Here is a 20,964-nt window from a genome sequence, read left to right as displayed (position 1 = left end):
CCACTCTGCGCCACGAGAGGCTCTATCACCACAGCTTTATCGATGGTTTTTGAAACCTCCCAAAACCCTTCTGGTGGACGAACATTTTAAACATTGCCTTTAATGCCAATTCGTGAAAAAAAAAATTTCCACAAAACACAGTAAAGAGCATTTTACATCTCCCTCCTGATGCTGTCAGGAGAATCAAGGGAAATGTAAGGATATTCTTCTAAACTTCAGGATCTCACATGTTGTTAAAGAACATATTGAGTTTCCTTTTAAAAACTCACAATTCTTTGGATGGGGGGGGGAGAGGGAGGCTTCTCTGGCCTCCTCACAAGATGGAACTGTTCGTAAATTAGGGAAACTGGTGGTGGACACTGCGTTACATCAGGTGCTGGTGAGCTGTACTATCAACTTCTCTATTTCTATGTGGGCTTTTGCGAATGGAAATTATGTCACCAGCTCTTCAAGGCTATTTTTCCAAGGAGCTTTCTTGACTGTCTCATTATTTACCTGTCCTCAGTCTGGGGCAAGTGGCAGAGGGGGTTAAGAGGGTGAGGGCAGCGGGAATGAGGATTTTAAACTGTATTTTAGTATTTTTTTGGTTTTTATTATTGTAATATTTCATTGTGTCTATGACTTTAGCATCTTATTTGTCTCTTGAGAAATTTATATGTAGGTCAAGAAGCAACAGTGAGAACTGAACATGGAATCACTGACTGGTTCAAAATTGAGAAAGGAGTTCGGCAAGGCTGTATACTGTCGCCTTGCCTATTTAACTTGTATGCAGAGCACATCATGAGAAATGCGGGATTAGAGGAGTCACAAATTGGGATCAAGATTGCAGGGATAAATATCAACAACCTCAGATATGCAGATGATACCACTCTAATGGCAGAAAGTGAAGAGGAACTAAAGAGCCTGTTGATGCGGGTGAAGGAGGAGAGTGCAAAAGTTGGCTTGAAACTCAACATCAAGAAAACAACAATCATGGCATCCGGCCCTCTCAATTCCTGGCAAATAGATGGGGAAGAAATGGAGATAGTGACAGATTTTATTTTCCTGGGCTCCAAGATCACTGCAGATGGGGACTGCAGCAAAGAAATTAAAAGACGCTTGCTCCTGGGGAGGAAAGCTATGGCAAATCTAGACAGCATCCTAAAAAGCAGAGACATCACCCTGCCAACAAAAGTGCGTTTAGTCAAGGCTATGGTCTTCCCAGTTGCAATGTATGGCTGCGAGAGTTGGACCATAAGGAAGGCCGAGCGTCAAAGAATTGAGGCTTTTGAACTCTGGTGCTGGAGAAGACTCTTGCGAGTCCCTTGGACTGCAAGGCGAACAAACCGGTCAGTCCTAGAGGAGATCAACCCTGACTGCTCTTTAGAAGGCCAGATCCTGAAGATGAAACTCAAATACTTTGGCCACCTCATGAGAAGGAAGGACTCCCTGGAGAAGAGCCTAATGCTGGGAGCGATTGAGGGCAAAAGAAGAAGGGGACGACAGAGAATGAGGTGGCTGGATGGAGTCACTGAAGCAGTAGGTGCAAACTTAAATGGACTCCGGGGAATGGTAGAGGACAGGAAGGCCTGGAGGATCATTGTCCATGGGGTCGCGATGGGTCGGACACGACTTCGCACATAACAACAAATGACTTTAATGTTGTGAATTCCCCTCATCCCATGCAGGGGTGGCCAAACTGTGGCTCTCTAGATGTCCACCGAGGGGCTCATGGGAATTGTAGTCCGTGGACATCTGGAGACCCACCTGCAGGAAAGCTTTATCTTTGTGTGGAGCACAAAGGTCAAAATCTGCCTCGGCTTCTTGAGACACTTCTGAGGTTTCTCCCATGCGTGGATTTCTCAGTGCTCAAGAAGGGCAGAGCTGGGCTTGAATCTCTCTTCCACTCTCAGGATACATCTTTGCTTTCTTCCTATAAGATCAGTTTGCAGTTAGACCATGGTTCAAATTCTCTCCACCATTTGAGTATTTATACCATTTGTCCCTGAGTTGACTTGTGTGTTTTTCTTTTTTGGCATCAACCATTATGGTAAAGTTTCTGTACAGATGCAAGAACTTGGTGTAATGGTCAGGAGCGGTGGCCTGTAATTTGGAGAGCCAGGGTTGATTTCCCGTCCCTCCACATGCTGCCAGCTGGGTGACCTTGGGCCAGTCACAGTCATCTTAGAGCTGTTTTCTCAGAACAATTCTGTCAGATTTCCCTCAGCCTCACCTACCTCACAGGGTGTCTATTGTGGAGAAAGGAAAGCGATTATAAGCTGCTTTGAGAAGCATGAGGCCTGCTGGGTGACCTTGAGTTAGACAGTTCTCTCAGAGCTCGCTCAGTCCCACCTACCTCATAGGGAATCTGTTGTGAGGAGAAAAGGAGAAGCGGATTATAAACTGCTATGGGACTTACGAGGCCTTTAGGGTGACCTTGGGCCAGGCACAGTTCCCTCAGAGCTCTCATAGCCCCACCTGCTTCACTGAGTGTCTGTTGCAGAGAGAGAAAGGGACGGTGATTGTAAATCATTTGGGGACTCCTTTGAGAGGTGAAAAGTGGGGTATAAAAACCAACCTTCTTTCCTTGACTTTATATATAGTTTCAAGCGGGTAGCCGTGTTGGTCTGAAGCAGCACAACAAAGCAAAATCAGAGTCCAGTCGGGCACCTTTAAGACCAACAAAGATTTATTCAAGGCGGGAGCTTCCGAGTGCAAGCGTGCCACTGGACTCTGATTCTGTTTTATACGTAGTTTTCAACCTGTGGGAACTCTGTCGTAGTCCTTAAGGTGTGAAAGAGGAGAGAAGCTCTGGTAACCGCCTGAACGTCCACGTGGCTTCTCCCCGAGTGGATTCTCTGATGCTGTTGAAGGCTGGATTTCTGGATGAACCTCTTTCCACACACCGCGCATCCAAAGGGCTTCTCCCCCGTGTGGGTTCTCTGATGGCGCTGAAGATTGCCGTTCCAGCTGAAGCTCATCCCGCACTCCGAGCATTCGAAAGGCTTCTCCTCGGTGTGGGTCCTGAGGTGCTGCTGGAGGTGGCAGGTGCGGCTGAATCTCTTCCCGCACTCGGAGCACTGGAAAGGTTTCTCCCCGGTGTGGATCCTGCGGTGCCGCTGGAGCTCACTATACCAGCCGAAGCACTTCCCGCACTCGGAGCATTTGTATGGCTTCTCTCCCGAGTGGATTCTTTGGTGCTGAATGAGGTTTGTTTTCTGCGAATAGCTCTTGCCGCATTCGGGGCAGCCGTACGGCTTCTCCCCCGTGTGGATTCGGTGGTGCCGAAGGAGTTCCGCCCTGCAAAGGAAGCTCCTTCCGCACGCCAAGCATCGGTGGCTCTTCTTCCCGCCGTGAACTTGCAAATGGATATCGTACTGAGCCGGATCGGGGAAGTTCATCCCACACTCCAAGCACATGTAGGTGCCCCCCGCTATGTGAAGTATTTCACAGAAATCCCCTGCTTGCACGGAGACCCCCCGCTTGTCCATCCTGTCGACTGTGTGGCGCCCCTCCTGCCTTTTTGGTTCATCTGGATTCCTGGAGTTTCCATTCTGGTCTTCAGGCCGGGCTCTGTCTGGAGGTAACCGGGGCGGCCCCCCGTCTTCCTCATCCCCCTGGTCATCCCCTGTGGAAATAAAGAGAGAGATCCCGTTAGCACCGAGCAAGGAGGTTGAATCTCGATCGGAAGCTCCTTCCACAAGCAACATGTTTCAGTGGCTTCTTGCTGTATGTTGCAGCCTTCCGCATCAGAGGAGACCATTCCATACCCTTTATACCAGGGGTAGTCAACCTGTGGTCCTCCAGATGCAGTTGCTGGCAGGGGCTCGTGGGAACTGTAGTCCATGGACATCTGGAGGACCACAGGTTGACTACCCCTGCTTTATATACAGCTCCTTACCTAAATGCCTTTTGGGGTGTGAAGTAGGGGTTGTGAGATGATTGAAGCTCTTTTTGCACTCCAAGCAACTGCAGGGTTTCTCTCTTGTACAAATCTGTTCCTGGGAAACAACATTATTTTTCTGAGCTAAGGGCTTTCCGAAAGTCAAGCTTTTGTTTTCCCTGGAGTGGATTCTCTGGTTAGGGTGGAGGCCGTGGCTCCTTCGTTTTTCAGCCGGCCTTTTTTCTTGGACTGGGATTTCGCAGGAGCCCCGTCCTTGGAACGGAAGGGGTTTATCCCTCTGCTCAAGCTTGCTGTTTCCCTCCTGCCTCATGATCCCTTCTACACTCCTGAATTTGTCTGCCAACTCTTCCTTCTTAGAATCATCCGATGATGGTGCCTGGAATTCCTCGGCCGTCTTGCCTGTGCTGCCGGCTGAAATAAAGAGAGAGATCCGATCAGCAGTCTTGCAAATGAGAACTAGACTCAGATCCATCACTCCTGCCTCCTGGGGTGTATTTCGATTAGTCCATCAAGAGAGCCAGCTTGGTGTAGTGGTTAGAAGCGGCGGCTTCTAATCCATAAAGCCAGGTTTGATTCATCCGGAAGAAGTTCCTGGCAGTTAGAGCAGTTCCTCAGTGGAGCAGGCTTCCTCAGGAGGTGGCGGGTTCTCCTTCCTTTGAAGTTTTTAAGCAGAGGCTAGATACCCACCTCACAGGAATGATGATTCTGTGAATTTAGGCAGATGGTGAGGGGGTGGGCAGAAGGGATTGTGCCCAAGCTTGGCTCTTGGGGCCCTTTCTTGCACACCCAGGGAAATGCCAATTGTCACTTTGGGGTCAGGAGGTGAATTTCCTCCAGGCCAGACTGGCAAGGGATTCTGGAAGATTTTTTTTTCAGGGCGAGGGGATCATCTGGGGTCACTGTAGCTGGGCAGGTAGTTGTAAATTTCCTGCTTTCTGCGGGTTGGACTAGATGACCCTGGAGAACCCTTCTCACTCTATGATTCTATACCATAAGTTCTGAGCATATATTAATCTCCCTGCTGTTCTCACATATCAGATCAAGCTGTTTTCAAGCTGTCTATCAGGCCACAAAGAAGAGCTTCAGGTTGCTAGACTGGGCTATCCATGGGAAGGCCTGACTACTATAAAAAAAGAGTCAGTAGAACTTGACCTGGTCCAGCAGGCACATTCCCTAGAACAGGGGTGAGTCAACCTGTGGTCCTCCAGATGTTCATGGACTATAATTCCCATGAATTCCCAATAGGAATTGTAGTCCATGAACATCTGGAGGACCACAGGTTGACTAGCCCTGCACTAGAATATGCTATCCTCCGAAAAATCTGACACTGCAGCCCTCAAAGAGAGGAAAGGAGCTGCAGCTGAGCTCAGCCCCAGAAGAAGAAGAATTGTTTTTTATTCCCCACTTTTCACTGCCTGAAGGACTCTCAAAGCAGCCTACAATCCTTTCCTCTCCTCACAACAGATACCCTGTGAGGTAGGTGGGGCTGAGAGAGCTCTGACATAACGGCTCTGTGAGAACAGCACCATCAAGACTAGCCCAGGGTCACCCTGCTGGCTGCATGGGGAGGAGCAGCAAATCAAACCCGGCTCACCAGATTAGCAGCCACCACTCTTAACCACTGTTCCAAGCTTCCAGGTGCCTTGGATTTAGGCCCCCAAAGGTCTCCTTCCCACCTTACCCAGTGGACCAGCCTCTCTGGCCTCCTCTTCCTCGACAGCCAGCAAAAGCTCCCTCTCAGATGAAGCCTGGCCAGCCTCAGAGGCACTCCCAGACATCTTCCAGGGCACCTGCAATAGGAGAGAGGGAACTTTTCAGGGTAGAAATAGAGAACTAAAGGGGGTGGGGAGAGGATGAAGAAGGAACTAGATGTGTTTCTTGCACCCTGCTTTTTACTACCCAAAGGAGTCTCAAAGTGGCTTATAAATGCCAAAACATCCTTTCTCAGTTTGAGAGAAAACTCCTCCCCACCCAGAGACTCTGGATTCAGCTGGAAACAAGGCAACAAGCCCTCCCATCACACCCCAGGACTCCCCTCCTCTCTCCCCCCATCCCAAAAGGGCCAGATCTCAGCCCTGCCTCCACCCCAGGCCCTCTCACAATCCGGGCCTGCACAGCAGAAGGGCCTCACCTGGTTCTCCTCCCTTGAGAGGAGCTCCTCAGCCAGGGCCACAGCTTGGGAGCAGCTCTGGGGGCTGCTCTCTCGCACCCGGCTCTGGATCTCCAGGGGAAGGATGCTCAGCAGTTGCTCCAGGATCAAGAGCTCCAGGATCTGCTCCTTGCTGTGGTTCTCTACCCTCAGCCACCCGCGGCACATTTCCCGCAATCGGCAGTAAGCCCCTCGTGGCCCCTCAGCCTCCTGGTAGCAGAAACGCCTGAACTCTTCACGTTGCTTCTCCCGGCTCAGGGCATCTACTCGCAAGATGGCTGCCTTCACTTTCCCATAATCCTCTCTGTCTGGGACATCCAGGCTGTTCAAGGCTCGCTCGGCTACTCCGCTGAGGGCCGGCAGGAGTCGGCTCGCCCACTCTTCCTGGGGCCACCGACAGGCTTCGGCCACTTGCTCAAAAGCAGCCAGAAAGGTCTTGGCATTATCCCAGGGTGACGGTTTCTCTGGCAAGGGGGAGATTCCCCATGGGGAGTGAGAAGATTCCAGTGCCCTGAGGAACTCCTGCCACTGGGCTTCCCACTGCTCAAGGGAAAGGGATCCCTCCGCTGCAGGCAGATTCACTGGATGTCCTGTTCTTCTTTGCAGGATTTCCCTGATACTCCCAGCCTGGAGGACATGAAGGGCTTCTCCTTTCTCCTCTGACACGTCCCCTAATTTGGGACCTGCGGGAGTCTCTTTCTCCATTTCTGGCTCTGAATGATCACTCAGTACCGATGTTGCAGGACTGAAAACCTTTGGACAGGTTCTTGTTTTCCACCCTGGGGAAAAGATAAATATGAGGAAGAGAGAAGAGACACACCCTGAATCAATCCACGTCTGGTTTTATGGCTCCAACACAATTCTTCTAACCAGATACACTAATTACACACACAAAAAAAGAGGTACCAGAATGAATTTTATGTCCACTGCATGCATACGTTAAGATTCTAGTTACAAAGTTTGCGGTTTCTATTCCGCTAAAGAAAAGCCCTTCTTAAAAATTGCTTCTCTTGGTTTGTGAAATGTCAGGAAGGCTCCCCCACCTGAACACAGAAATGTATCCATTGGCAGGGTGACATCTTCAAAGACGTGTGCTCCAATTAGGATCATCCAACCACTGAGTTAGAAGGGGCCATGTGGGCCATCTAGTCCAACCCCCTGCTCTCTGCAGGATCAGCCTCAAGCATCCATGAGAAGAATCCTAGAACCATAGAGATGGAAGGGGCCATACAGGCCATCTAGTCCACCCCCCTGCACAATGCAGGAATCAGCCTAAACCATCCAGGATAAGTATCTGTCCAGCCACAGCTTGAAGACCACCAGTGAGGGGGAGCTCACCACCTCCTTAGGCAGCCGATTCCACTGCTGAACTACCTTGTGAAAGCTTTTCCTCTGATATCTAGCCAGTACCATTCTGCAAGGAGTTTATACCCATTACTGTGGGTCCTCTTCTCTGCTGCCAATAGCAAGTGCTCCCTGCCCTCTTCCAAGTGACCACCTTTCAAAGACCACCAAGAGACCAACCATGTCCCCTTTCAACCTCCTCTTCTCCAGGTTTAACATTCCCAAGTCCCTCGGCCTTGCCTCACAGGGCTTGCTCTCCCCAGGTCCTGGATCATCCCCATTGCTCTCCTCTGCACCCTCTCCATTTTGTCCACCTCCTTTTTGGAGAACTTTCCTATCGGTCAACCGATTAGCAGACCTGGCAGAGAGCCTGCTTTGGGCACAGAAGGTCCCAACTTCAATTCCCAGCACCTTCAGTGAAAGGGACCAGGGAGGAAGTCATGTGAAGGCCTGGGACCCTGGGGAGCTTGCTCAGAGCAGAGAAGACTGGTCTTGATAAGACCCCACAGAAGGCACCTCCAGGCGTACAGCGTAATGGGACGGGCAAGGCCTTCCTGGTGATAACTGGGCCCTTGAACTGAACCTGGACACAATTAAGAGCCATCAGAGCACTTACAAAAGAGGCGCATTTTGCCTGACTCCTGAGCTAGCGTTCCGTGAGGCCTGAACTTCCCAAGTGGTCTTCAAGGACCGTCCCTTGTGGGGAGCTGTCCAGTAGTCTAGCCTCAAGGCAGCACTTCACAGGACTTCCTCTCAGCTATGCTCTTTTGGTTGGTTTGAGTTCAGAGGCCCAGGGTGGAACCGAGGATCTCCCCTGTGCACAGGATTGGCTCTGCTCCTGAACTATTGCTTTCTTCCTCACCACAGAGACTCCACCCTCCCCGTCTATGTGCCCTCTCTACCAAACAGGGCATGGCACTCTGCTTGCACTCAGAGGCAAGAGCCAGATCAGATTCTGGAAGGGGGGGAGGGAGATTGCAATGGTCCCTCAGGACCCTCCTGCTATGCAATCTCTGCAAAGTCAAAAGGACCATCCCTGTGTCTCCTCCCCCCATGTTGCTTTTGCACCCCTCCTCCTGCTGTGAAGCAGACCACTGACACCAACAAGGAAAAGATTCTTTGGAGGAAAGTGGACCAGGCCACCCCTTCACCCACAGGACTCTTGGAAGTCCTCTATGAGGCTGGCACATGGACAGACAGTCAATACTGACGGAGCTAACTAGAAGAAGAGTCAGTTCTTATATGCCGCTTTTCTCTACCCGAAGGAGGCTCAAAGCGGCTTACAGTCGCCTTCCCATTCCTCTCCCCACAACAGACACCCTGTGGGGTGGGTGAGGCTGAGAGAGCCCTGATATCACTGCTCGATCAAAACAGATTTATCAGTGCTGTGACTAGCCCAAGGTCCCCCAGCTGGCTGCATGTGGGGGAGCGCAGAATCGAACCCGGCATGCCAGATTAGAAGTCCGCACTCCTAACCACTACACCAAACTAAGCCCAGGGCATTTCATCAGGAGCCTGGGTGTGATTCTGGACACCGGGGGCACTGTATCCCAGTAAGGCTCAGGGATGCCAGCCTCCAGGTGGGACCTGGGGAATCCCTGGAATTACATTTTCCCTTGGAGGAAATGGCTGCTTTGCAGGGTGGGCTCTGGGGCATTGTCCCGCATGGACGTCCCTGTCCTCCGCACACTGCATCCCCAAATCTCCAGGAGTTTCCCCACCTGGATCTGGCAACCCTCCCCCCATTCCCCCCCATTCCCCCCCCCGCCAGTGGTCAGCTGAGACAGAAGCACAGACCCCCCGCTCAAACTGGGGGGCCGGAATGGGGAATCTCCATGGGTCCTTTTCTCTCTCCCCCCCTCCCGGCAAAACCTTCGTCACCCACCTGCGCTTCCCCTGGAGTTGGCATCGCATCCAGCCAGCCGCGCTCCTGCGCTTTTCCAAAGAGGCTGGACCTGTCGGGATGCGCGCTCGGACCGGAGGGAAACCCGCTGCCCCGCGGCTCCTCCCTGCCGATCCATCCTCAGCGCCGGCAGCCGGAGCCCGAGACTGCAACAAAACCCGGGCGCAGAGGGGAAGCCAGCCTGACCGCCTCCTTGCTGGGCACCTGCGGCTCAGGGCTGCCCACCCACTGCCCACCTTGCAGGGCTGCCCACCCACCGCACGAGCCCTTCCCCTTCCCCTTCCCCTTCCCCTTCCAGCAGTCGCCCGGCCAGAAAAGCCGGGGCCCAAACCCAGGAGGAGGAGGAGCTCGGATGACGGACTCCGCTTCAGTCTCTGGCCTCCCTTCGCCCCTCTCTAGGCCACGCAGCTCGCTCGCCCGCTTAACTCTTCCATTCCCAGCTCCTCCTCAAGGTACAGGCGGCCCTTGGGCGAGTCGCAGTCCTGTTAGAGCAGTTCTCTCGAAGCTCTCTCCACCCCTGAAAGAGGCGAGAGGGAGATTGCAATGGTCTGTTGTGGGAAGGATGTCCGTTGTGGGGAGAGGGGCGGAAGGCTTTGGGATTCCTTTGGGTCGGGAGCGGAGCGGGATATAAAGACGAACTCTTCTTCTTGACAAGGCATGGGAATCAAGGGCTCCAGGGTTACTCTGTGATCCAAGGAATTCATTTTTCTTCTTTAAATAAAGGAAGCCAATTCAACATGCCTGTTTTTTTGTTTTTTGTTTAAAGCTTCTGGCCAGGGAAATCTGCTCTGGAACCTCAGGAGTGGAGATTGACAGCTGCCTGCTAAGGATGCCAGCCCCCAGGTGGGACCTGAGGATCTCCCAGAATGATAGCTCCCCTTCAAACTACAGAGATGGCCTCCTACCGGCGCAGGCCTTTGCAAAGGAGTTGTAAGAATTGTTTTTTATACTCCGCTTCTCACAATCCAAAGGAGTGTCGACCCAAAGGGGCCTTCCTCTCCCCATCACAGACACCCTGTGTGGTAGGTGGGGCTGAGAGAACTCTGACAGGACTATGACTAGCCCAAGGTCACCCACCTGGCTGCATGCGGAGGAGCGGGGAATCAAACCCAGCTTTCCAGACTAGAAGCCAACGCTCTTGACCCCTACGCCACACTGGCTCCACAGAGCCTCCACAGTGCTAATTCATTGACCCACATGAACTTTTTTGTTTTTCACAGGCCTGTCTCATAAATCCAGGCAGACTAGGCCCTGTTCAGTGACAGGTTATCTCTGCTCTTTCGGATAGGGTTGCTGGGTTCCCTCCTGGCCATCAGCAGGGGATGGGGGATGTAGAGTTGCCAGATGCAGATTGGGAAATGCCTGGAGATTTGAGGAAGCAGTCTGAGGAGGCCGGGGGGGAACAATGCCCAGAACCCACCCTCCAAAGCAGGCTTTTTCTCCAGGGGAACTGCTCTCTGTAGTCTGGAGATGGGCTATAATATCAGAGGATCCCCAGGTCCCACCTGGAATTTGGCATCCCAGGTTGAGACAAGACTGAAAAATTTGCCATATTCTTCCACTGTGTTGATCCTTTGCACATTTAATTAACAAAGAATTCAGAAGACAATATAGAGGAAACTGAAAATTTACACTTTTTTTTTTTTACAGCATCTCTTTAACAACGTGAAACCAACACTCTGCTGAATTTTGGATCCTTGTGTGTCCTCAAACTGGCCAAGAAACACAGGTATATTAAAAAAAATCTCCCTCCCCTGTTATAGTATAACAACAATGCTACAAGGTAGGCTAGGCTGAGAGCTACAGGGATGAATGGTGAAAGCAACCCCCTTAGATAAAAATGTTGATATTAGGGGAAGGGAATTCCCCCACCCCTTCTTCTGCCCAGCCCATATGGAAGCTGTGGTGTGGAGAGGAGAGACTGCGATTTAGGGAATTCGTGTCTTATGAACTGCATTTGTCCACCCAATTCTATGGATAATAATTCTATGGATAATCTTTGTTGCAATAGAGTCAATCAAGGAGGGGGAAGGTGTACTCATGAAGGCCCATTTCTGGAATTTTATTGCCCACAGTAGGGCCAAAAACCCTCAGCCAGAATGTTCTCTCTGTTTCCTCCTTCATCAGCTCTCAGCCAAACTCTGATTCCTTAGTATACTGTCCTTTCCAGTCACAAACATCCAGCTGTATACTCAGAGAGCCTATTGGCCAGAGGTGGCCAGACTGTGGCTCTCCAGATATTCATGCACTACAATTCCCATATTGGCAGGGGCTCGTGGGAATTGTAGTTCATGGACATCTGGAGAGCCACAGTTTGGCTACCCCTGAAATACGCAGAAAACACCCCCATTCCGCTCCCCAGTTAACAGGAATTGACCTGTCAAGGTTATCAATATGCTATGCCTCGGTCAACACTGGGAGAAAAGTAGACTGCCCAGTTTAATCTCTAAGATTCCCACACAGGCCATTGTTTTATAACATAAGGGAAGCCATGTTGGATTGGGCCAAGGGGCCATTCAGTCTAGCACCCTGTGACATGTGGTGGCCAAATCCCAGGTGCCACTGGAGGTCCACCAGCGGGGCCAGAACTCCAGAAGCCCTCCCACTGTGGCCCCCAAGCACCAAGAATACAGAGCACCCCTGCTCCAAACACTCTTCCCTCCGTACCTTGAGGCCAAGAGCCACAGATGGATCTCTGCTCCATGCGTATGTCCAATCCCCTCTTGAAGGTGTCTATGCTTGTAACCAGTACCACCGCTTCCTGCGGCAGTGAATGCCACGTGTTAATTACTCTTTGGGTGAAGAAGCACTTCCTTTTATCTGTTCAATGCTTATTGCCAATTAATTTCATGGAATGCCCGTGAGTTCTGATATCGTGAGAAAAAAAGAAGAGGATTTCTATCTCTACCTTCTCTATTCCATGCCTAATTATGCAAACCCCTATCATGTTTTGTTGTTCTTCAGGGTTTTAATGGATGGCTAGGGGAAGATACCAGCCTTCCTTGCTCTCCCACAAAAATCTTTCTCCAACCCGCACATCCCAAGACTAACGCAGAGTGTCCCTTTAACCTCTTCAGATGGAATTTTTCAGGAAAAAACTCTCATGCTGATAGTCCTCATTATTTTCTAGGTGGGGAACTTCTAACAAAACCCACAAGATCCCCCTGAAACCTACCAAGGCCCCCTTTTTGTAAAGACATCTGTGGGGGTCTTCACAAATAAGCCATTCGTCCCTCCCCCCTTTAATTCAAGCAGCAGCCTTCAGCAACAAGAGCATTCAAATATCCCCCATGGCTGCCATTTTGATCTATCCACCCTCTTGGGCCTCCCTGCCCTTTGCTTATTTAGGATATTGTCCGACCACTCTGTTTTACATTGGTTAACAGGGACCACAGATAGCCTGTTCTTCCACAGGTTTTGCAAAGCAGAAATATTTCCACCAATTTCCCACAAGGCAAGTAAGAGCAGATTGTTAAGGTTCCACAGACGGAGTTCCGCACAGAAAACGGGGCAACCACAAAGAAGATCCTTCTTCACGGAATAATTTCCAGTCCCTTGATAAACCAGGCTAATCCAAGCAGTAGTTCATTGGACGGCGTGAACATCCCATGTGGCTTTTAACAGACAAGCTCTTGCCACAAACTGAGCCACTATCTGGTTTTTGGTTGATGAGGCTGAAGGTGTGACAGCTGAATATACTGCTTTCCGCACTCCAGGCCCTGGTACGGTTTGTCCCCTGTGTGTATCTGTAGATGTTTTTGAAGGTAGGAACTGAAACCAAATCTCTTCCCGCACTCTAAACACTGGTAGGGTTTCTCCCCCGAGTGGACAGTCTGATGCCTCTGCAGCTGCGCGGTCCGATTAAACCTCACTCCGCATTCTGAGCATTTGTAAGGTCTCTCCCCGGTGTGCGCTCTCTGATGCACAGTGAAGCTTATGCGGTGACGGAAGGCCTTCCCGCACTCGGCACACTCATAAGGCTTCTCCCCCGTGTGGATTGTCTGATGCTGCCTCAGGGTGGACACCCGCGTAAACTTCTTCCCGCACTCCGAGCACTGATACGGCTTCTCCCCGGTGTGGATGCTCTGATGCTGCTGAAGGTGCGCCAGCCGCCGAAATCGCTTTCCACACTCTGGGCATTTATACGGTCTCTCCGCCACCTGTGGCGTTTGTTGTGCAGGAAGGCTTACCCGGCTGCTGAGGCCCCTCACAGCCTCTGAGCGCAGAGATGGTTTTTCTCCTGTGGGGATCGCCTGAGGCTTTGGGGGGCCTGGTTGCCCAACATAGCTGTTGTCAGCCTCTGGAATTTTGGGAGGTTCTTCCCCGTTGTGAATTCTCTGATGCCAAGTGAGACTCGTCCTCCAGCTGAAGCTCACTCCGCACTCTGAGCAATTATACGGTTTCTCTGGCGAGTGACTCTCTCGGTGTGACATCAGGGCCACGCTCTGGCTGAAAGTCTGCCCAGACTTCGAGCTTGCATTTTGTTTTTTCTGCACGTGGATTCCCCCGTGAGCACTGTGGCCTCCGTTTCTTCTCTTTGGGGTTGCCTTTTCTCCTTGGTCGAGGATTTCCGGGAATTCCCCACCTTGGCAAGGAATAGGATTATCCTTCCGTTCCACTGTGCAGCTTCCCTCCAGCTGCTTTTGTCCAAAGGCTCCTTTCAAGTCCCCATTCTTGGGTTTGTCTGGTGTGAAAGTCCGGAATCCCCTGCTGTTTTTGTTCTCCGGAATTTCATCTGCTTGAAGAAAGGCAGTGATCCAGTTACCACCCCCAGCAGGGAGAACCGTCGCAAATCATCCCCTCCATAACAGATCTGTGTGTATTTTGTTTCCTAGGCTAGAACCTCCTCCGGCCCCAAGTATGTGGCTGGTTGTATCTTGTGCTCAGACAGTGGTACCTAAATGGTTAAAAGTGTTCTTAGAATTGCTTCAGCTTCTGCCCAAAAAAGGGGGGAGGATTACGTCAATAGGGTGTCACAATCTGGTTAAACCAGGCTTTCTGAACCAGGTTTTCATGAACACCTGGGGTTTTTGATGGCTCTGAAAGGGTTTCCCAAAATTACTTAATTTTTAATATGTATTTAAATCTGATAAACATGTATCTGGTGATATGGCCATATATGGTCATATCAACCTACACCCCCCCTATGGCCAATGATGGGCCTGGAGGAAGGGGAGGAGCCCCGGGTGGGCGTGTCCACAGCTATGCGTCCCAACCATATTCAGCCTGATCGTGCCACTCCCGGGGTCTCTCGAAGCCTGAAGGATGTTTCAGGGGTCTCTCAACGGTAAAAAAGTTGAGAAAGGCTGGGTTAAGCTCTTCCAGTTACAATTAACTACTAATCTTTTACTCTTTTGAAGAACATCTCCAGATGTTTCCCGACCCAGAACTGGGAACCTCAGCCACTGCTGATGCAGAAATCTGCCATGTGGTAACCCCATCATTGACGCTGTGGAATGGCAGCCATAGGAAGGACTGGGCAACTAGAGATGTTGCGTGGAAAACTCTGTTTTCCTTGCCTTCTTTTGGCTTCGCCATGTTTGTCAAATTGGGCCCCAGGCACTACAGGCAAGACCACCTAGGCCTTGTTTGCTAGCAACCTACGGGGGAGGGGGGGGGACACTGCGATTTCCCAAGATCTCAGTCTGCCTTGTCCATTTTAAGCAAATCTCACCGCAGCCTATCATTTTTAAGTTTTTGTAATTTTCTTCGAACCTGCCTCAGCTTCAGAATGAGTCGGTAGGCGTCCCTCCCTCCTTACCTAGCAGGCTGCCCTCTCCGGCCTCCACTTCCCGGATATCCATCCAAGGATGCCTCTGCTCATTCTCAGGTGACGCCTGGCCAGCTTCGGAGACGCGCCCAGATGCTGCCTCGAAGAGCACCTGCAACAGCAGAGAGGGAACCTTTCAGGGCCGGGAGGGGGGAGGAGATCCACAGCGAAATATTCGGTCACCCAACCTGTTGAGTAACTCCATTGCCATATGACAGAGAGAAATCAAGATGGGGTTTCCTTAATCCGGGGAATCCAAACAAAGATTCTGGGGCAACCTGGGGTTATGTGAGAGTTCCCCAGGGGTTACACGGCCTTCTGCAGAAAATTCTGATGGCCGTTGACATCACTAGATGTCACAGAAGCCCACTTTCCCTGTTGTTGTATAGAATCATAGAATCATAGAGTTGGAAGGGGCCATACAGGCCATCTAGCCCAACCCCCTGCTCAACGCAGGATTAGCCCTAAGCATCCTAAAGCATCCAAGAAAAGTGTGTATCCAACCTTTGCTTGAAGACTGCCAGTGAGGGGGAGCTCACCACCTCCTTAGGCAGCCTATTCCATAGGCCTAGTCTCTTTCTCCACAGCGGAGATGGTCAATGATCAATTGATTGACTGGCTGGCTCTCACATCTTACTTCTGTGCCCACTTCTGCAAAGGGTTTTTCGAAGCTTGAAAAATATTTCAGTGGTTCCTCCACCGTCAAAAGGTTAAAAACAACAGAGCTTATCAGGAACAGCACTTGGGGCAAGACATGTCACACAACATGCATAAGCAACTTAAGAATCAACCTCATCTACAAGTAGATGACTACAGACCACGCAATCATGCCCAGCACTCCCCTCCTCCTCCTCCTCAGTGAGATGGAGGGAGATCTCTGTCCCGGCTCCACCCCAGGCCCTCCAGCACCCAGGGCCCACACAGCAGGAGGGCCTCACCTGCTTCTCCTGCCTCGAGAGGAACTCCTCGGCCAGGGCCACCGCCTGGGAGCAGCTCTCAGGACCACTTCCCCTCACCCAGCTCTGGATCTCCCGGGGAAGGACGCTCAGCAGCTGCTCCAGGATCAAGAGCTCCAGGATCTGTTCTTTACTGTGATTCTCCGCCCTCAGCCACTTGTGGCAGATTTCCCGGAGTCTGCTGTAAGCCCCCCGTGGCCCCTCGGCCTCCTGGTAGCAGAAACGCCTGAACTCCTCACGCTGCTCCTCCCGGTTCAGGGCGTCCCTTCTCAAAATGGCTGCCTTCACCTTCCCATAATCCTCTTGGTCTTCGGGAACAACACTGTGGAAGGCCTTTGCAGCTTCTCCGCTGAGGGCCGGCAGGAGTCGGGTTGCCCATTCACCTCGGGGCCACCGACAGGCTTCGGCCACTTGCTCGAAGGAGGCCAGGAAAGCCTTGGCGTCCTCCCAGGGCGAAGGTTTCGCTGGCAAGGGCGGGATTCCCCATCCAGGATGGGGTGACTCCAAGGTCTTCAGGAATTCCTGCCACTGTGCTTCCCATTGTATGAGAGAAAGGGATCCCTCCCCAGATCGCTGATCCATCAGATCTCCTGGTGACTTTTGTAACAATTCCCTAATACTCCCAGCCTGGAGGACGTGGGGGGATTTTCCGGTTCCCTCTGAGACTTCCCCTATTGTGCTCCTCTGCCCCTCCATGTTCGTATCACGTATTCACTTGGTTGTTCATACAGAAGACTATCAGATTACGGTATTGGGGCCTTGGCTTCGTCCTGGAGAGACAAGAGAGAGACGGGAAAGTGAGAGAATGGATAAAAGTGGCACTGTGCCCTCTATTTCGGATTTTACTGGTCTTATACAGAAAACTACAGTATGAGCTCGGGTATTAGGACTCACAGGAAGGGATGCCAACCTCCAGGTAGGGCCCAGAAAACTCCTAGGCCAGACAACAGGGCATGCAACCTGCCTTTATTGTGGACTGGAGAGAAGAGGCCAGGAACCTCCCTCTCTCTCGGATTTTATTGGGGGGGTGTCCATAGGGCCAGTTCGACCCCCTCCCCGGCCATACCACAATCTTCGGAGATGCCCACGCGCCTTTGCATTCCCGTTGCCAACTGGCCAGGAGAAACGCCAGTCTTCTGTCTTCTAGAGCTCTTAGCAAGGGTTTTGATTTTGCAAAGTTCTGCAAGGCAAATCTGTTCCCGCTGCCTGATCCGGCCTCAGCTCAACGGAGCAGAGAAGGGAGCTGACCTCCTCCTCCCCGCCCTGTTCTTAATTTGGGAGCCAGAGAGCCACCCCCCATACGCACTCCCCCTTGCCAGCTATCCAGTCCATGGGACCGACTCCCCTGCACATCTTTACCTGCCCAGGTAACCCCCAGCCGGGCTCCAGCTGAGATCCTCCAACTCTACTGCAAGGAAAGCCGGTGGCAAAAGGAGGAAATTGGAGGACTTTGGTAGTTCTGGCCGCCCTTAGCATCCCTTCTAGGAAATGTGCCTCTATCACTTTAACCCTTTGCTGTTCTTGAAGGAAAAGATTAAAAAACACACATTGAAGTGTACAGGTAGCGCTGCCAGCTCTGGGCCGGGAAATACCTGGAGACTTTGAGGGTGGAGCCAGGAGTGGCCAGGACTTGGGACAGGGAGGGACTTCAGTGGGGTACAATGCTAGGGAGTCCACCCTCCAAAGCAGCCCTTTTCTCCAGGGGACCTGATCTTTTAAGTCTCTAATTCCAGGAGATCCCCCAGGTCCCACCTGGAGGCTGGCATCCCTAGGTATACAGCATAGGGGTTTTTTTAAGGGATCTTGAAAATCAGTGCCTTTTCATCAGACCCCACCAAATCTTCTAATCCCAGAGATCAAAGGACAAGATGTATTTTCTCAACTGTGGTGGCAAGGCACTCTGCTTATGCACAGAGGCAGTGTTTGCCAAAGAAGAAAGCAGTATCATCAGTGGTGCAAGGATGGTATTTCTACTGGTAATCCTGAAACTGAAGTTGGTTCCCAATCCAGCCTCAAAAATAGGGAATATTTTTTAAAAGAAAACTCTCTGCCCCTAAAATAAGCTTCAGGGAGGTCTTCTTGGTGACTGGAGGGGGCGTGGGGAGAGGGCAGAGAACAGTGGAAGGGCTTTGGAGGTCTGGCCCCACTGGTGAACTGCCTGATGGCCCCTAGGTGACACAGACTGTCGGGACTAGACCAGAGGTGGCCAAACTGTAGCTCTCCAGATGCTCACAATTTGGCAACCCCTGTCATACCCCATGACAAGCATCTCCTGAGCTTAAAGAACACCCACCCCGAAGGCCAACATATAGCACAGGGGTGGCCAGGCTGTGGCTCTCTGGATGTCCATGGACTACAATTCCAATGAGCATTACTGGTAGGGGCTCATGCAAATTGTCGTTCATGAACCTCTGGAGGGCCACACTTTGGCCACGCCTGGACTAGATTAATGGCCTGATCCAACATGGCTTCTCTTACATTCAAAAGACATCCTTGCAAGTTGCCCTATGCAGTTTCCTGGTTTAGGGTCCCTATTTTATTTTTTTTTATAAGAAATTATTTTTTCAGAAAAAAGAGAAATACTACATATAAATCGGGAGGGGAGGGAAGAGAATCTTGCCGAGCCACAAGCTAATCGGCCGCTTTGGGGGGGGGGAATCTCTCCTGGCAAGGTCGGGGAGCGTTGACTCCCTGCTTCCAAAAGACTCAGCCCTCCAGAAAACAACAGTGAACATGTGAACTAAGGCACAAATGTCCTTGTCACTGTTCTTGGGGTTGCTAAGCAACCCAAAAAAAGGCTGCTAGGTTTTACCTGCCACTATGGGATTGGCAATTGTACCCATTCACTGTTAATTTTATGATACAAAAGAATCTTTAGCATTAGAAACTTGTAAGCAATAAATACCGCACTGGAAAAACTCTTCCAGCTCCACCTGAAACATGGATTGAAAAATAACCCACATCCCAATATTTAAACCTTGAAGCTGACTTCTGTTCTCGTTTTTTGTTTTTTTTTAATCCTACAAATGGTAGCTTTCTACAGCCTCCACACACACACACACCTCCCCCACAAAGGAAGAACATAGAAGCTTGACTATGGTATTCTCACAATAACCAAAGTGATATTTGGCCCCCAACCAGTCTAAGATATACCACTGACCAGTGAAGAACAGATATTTCTATAACTATCAAACATATTTCAGCCATAAAGGGTTGTTGTCCTCCCCTCCCCCTGCTCCCGGCCCCCATCTAATCCTTACAACATTCCTGCAAGGTGTTTTAAACTGAAAATGTAAGTGGCTGAAGGCCATCCAATGAGCGTCCAGGCCAAGCGCAGTTTTGAACCCTAAATCATAACCCAAACTCTGGGCTTTTCCACATGGGCTTTCTATCCATCACTTCTGCCCTGTACTGATCCAAGTTATCCCGATTTCTGTGCCTTAAGTTTTTTGTTCTTTTTCTGAGATGTTGTTTTTCCTTGATGCTTTCCTAAAGATCAGTGTTGAGTCACCCCGTTTCTTGTGCCTCATCAAAGATGTTGGGGGTTTTGTCCCATTGGCCTCCAGACCACTTTTCAGTAATAGGAACATCATCATTTCCACTCAGAATCACAGAATCATAGAGTTGAAAGGGGCCATACAGGCCATCTAGTCATAGAATCATAGAATCATAGTTGGAAGGGGCCGACAGGCCATCTAGTCCAACCACCTGCTCAACGCAGGATCAACCCAGAGCATCCTAAAGCAGGGGTAGTGAACCTGTGGTCCTCTAGATGTTCATGGACTACAATTCCCACGAGCCCCTGCCAACATTTGCTGGCAGGGGCTCGTGGGAATTGTAGTCCATGTACATCTGGAGGACCACAGGTTGACTATCCCTGTCCTAAAGCATCCAAGAGAAGTGTCTATCCAACCTTTGCTTGAAGACTGCCTCTCTGTTCTCTCTTCTCCTTCCTTAATTTTTATGCTGCTTTTTAAGCGCTTGCTTAAAAAGCATTCCAAAATAAAATAGGGCTCTGTGAGGAGTCAAAGGTGGGGATGTCAATGCCAAGAATGCCCTTCATTAATCTCCCTAATTATTTAAGGCACATGGGGTAGAATTTAAGGTGACTCTACAATCATGGAAAAGCAGAGGGAGGGTGGGTGTATGAAAGAACAATGCACAAGCAGATATGGTTGTAGGTCGGCTGCAGAGAAAATCGGGAGTAGGTCAAGAGTGCGGAAAAGCCCTTGAACTGAAGTGACCCACATCATGGGCACTGGTTGGTTGTCCCTGGCCTGAGGGAAGTCTGCCCGGCCTCAACCCGGAATAGGCCCCCTTCAGGTGCTCATTCCCCCTACCTGGGGGAATGAGCACCCGGAAGATCTCAGAGCCCTGGCAGAGCTGGCTCAATTTCACAAGGCCTGTAAGACCGAGCTCTTCTGCCAGGCGTTTGGCTGAGGCCAGGAAATGGGCATAAACATCACCTGGGCCCCTCCTCTAAGCCAGAACACCCCTGCATTGATTGGTTGCAAGATGTACTTAATTAGTTAACTCTGTGCAGATGACACAGTTACTGGGTTGTTTTAAATTTCCATTGTATGGTTTTAATGTTATCTTTTTGGAAATTGTTGTGAGCCACCATGGGCCAGCAATGGTGGGATAAAAATTGCAAGTATGTATGTATGTATGTAGGTAGGTAGGGAGGGAGGGAGGGAGGGAGGGAGGGAGGGAGGGAGGAAGGCAGGCAGGCAGGCAGGCAATTTATTGCTGATTTCAGAACAGCAGCTTGGATTCTGGTTACAGGCAGGTCTCCTTGAGTCCACAAGCTCCTGGTAAGATCACCTTTGTACTGCTATATGTTTTTAAAGACGTTTGTGGGTTGAACGAAGCAGCAAAATCCTTTTGGAGAATCATAGAATCATAGAATCATAGAGTTGGAAGGGGCCATACAGGCCATCTAGTCCAACCCCCTGCTCA

General features: G+C 50.8%; 1 protein-coding gene across 1 annotated transcript; it reads right to left on the bottom strand.

Moving 5' to 3' along the window:
• Positions 1-1,429: 1,429 nt before the first annotated feature.
• Positions 1,430-19,685, bottom strand: LOC143833835 (uncharacterized). The gene is made up of 10 exons (XM_077330060.1): positions 17,365-19,685; positions 15,988-16,775; positions 15,041-15,161; positions 12,931-14,017; positions 9,262-9,488; positions 6,015-6,811; positions 5,565-5,673; positions 3,881-4,294; positions 2,742-3,607; positions 1,430-1,912 (listed from the first exon to the last, which is right to left on the bottom strand). The coding sequence occupies exons 2-10, from the start codon at positions 16,699-16,701 to the stop codon at positions 1,889-1,891; spliced, it is 4,359 nt and encodes a 1,452-aa protein (XP_077186175.1). The 5' UTR covers positions 16,702-16,775; positions 17,365-19,685; the 3' UTR covers positions 1,430-1,888.
• Positions 19,686-20,964: the final 1,279 nt, after the last annotated feature.

Source organism: Paroedura picta, chromosome 3, assembly GCF_049243985.1.
Source record: "Paroedura picta isolate Pp20150507F chromosome 3, Ppicta_v3.0, whole genome shotgun sequence".
In the NCBI taxonomy this organism is placed as follows: domain Eukaryota; kingdom Metazoa; phylum Chordata; class Lepidosauria; order Squamata; family Gekkonidae; genus Paroedura; species Paroedura picta.
This window is presented reverse-complemented; position numbering and strand designations above follow the sequence as displayed.

Bases quoted from the DNA above. Each gene is read 5' to 3' on its own strand.
- LOC143833835 (XM_077330060.1), bottom strand. From the start codon at position 16,701: ATGGAGGGGCAGAGGAGCACAATAGGGGAAGTCTCAGAGGGAACCGGA. The intron at 14,018-15,040 runs GTAAGGAGGGAG...CCTTTCTTCAAG, and splicing joins CGGAGAGGGCAGCCTGCTAG to CAGATGAAATTCCGGAGAAC. The intron at 9,489-12,930 runs GTGGCTCAGTTT...GCAGCCCTGAGC, and splicing joins CATCAACCAAAAACCAGATA to CGCAGGTGCCCAGCAAGGAG.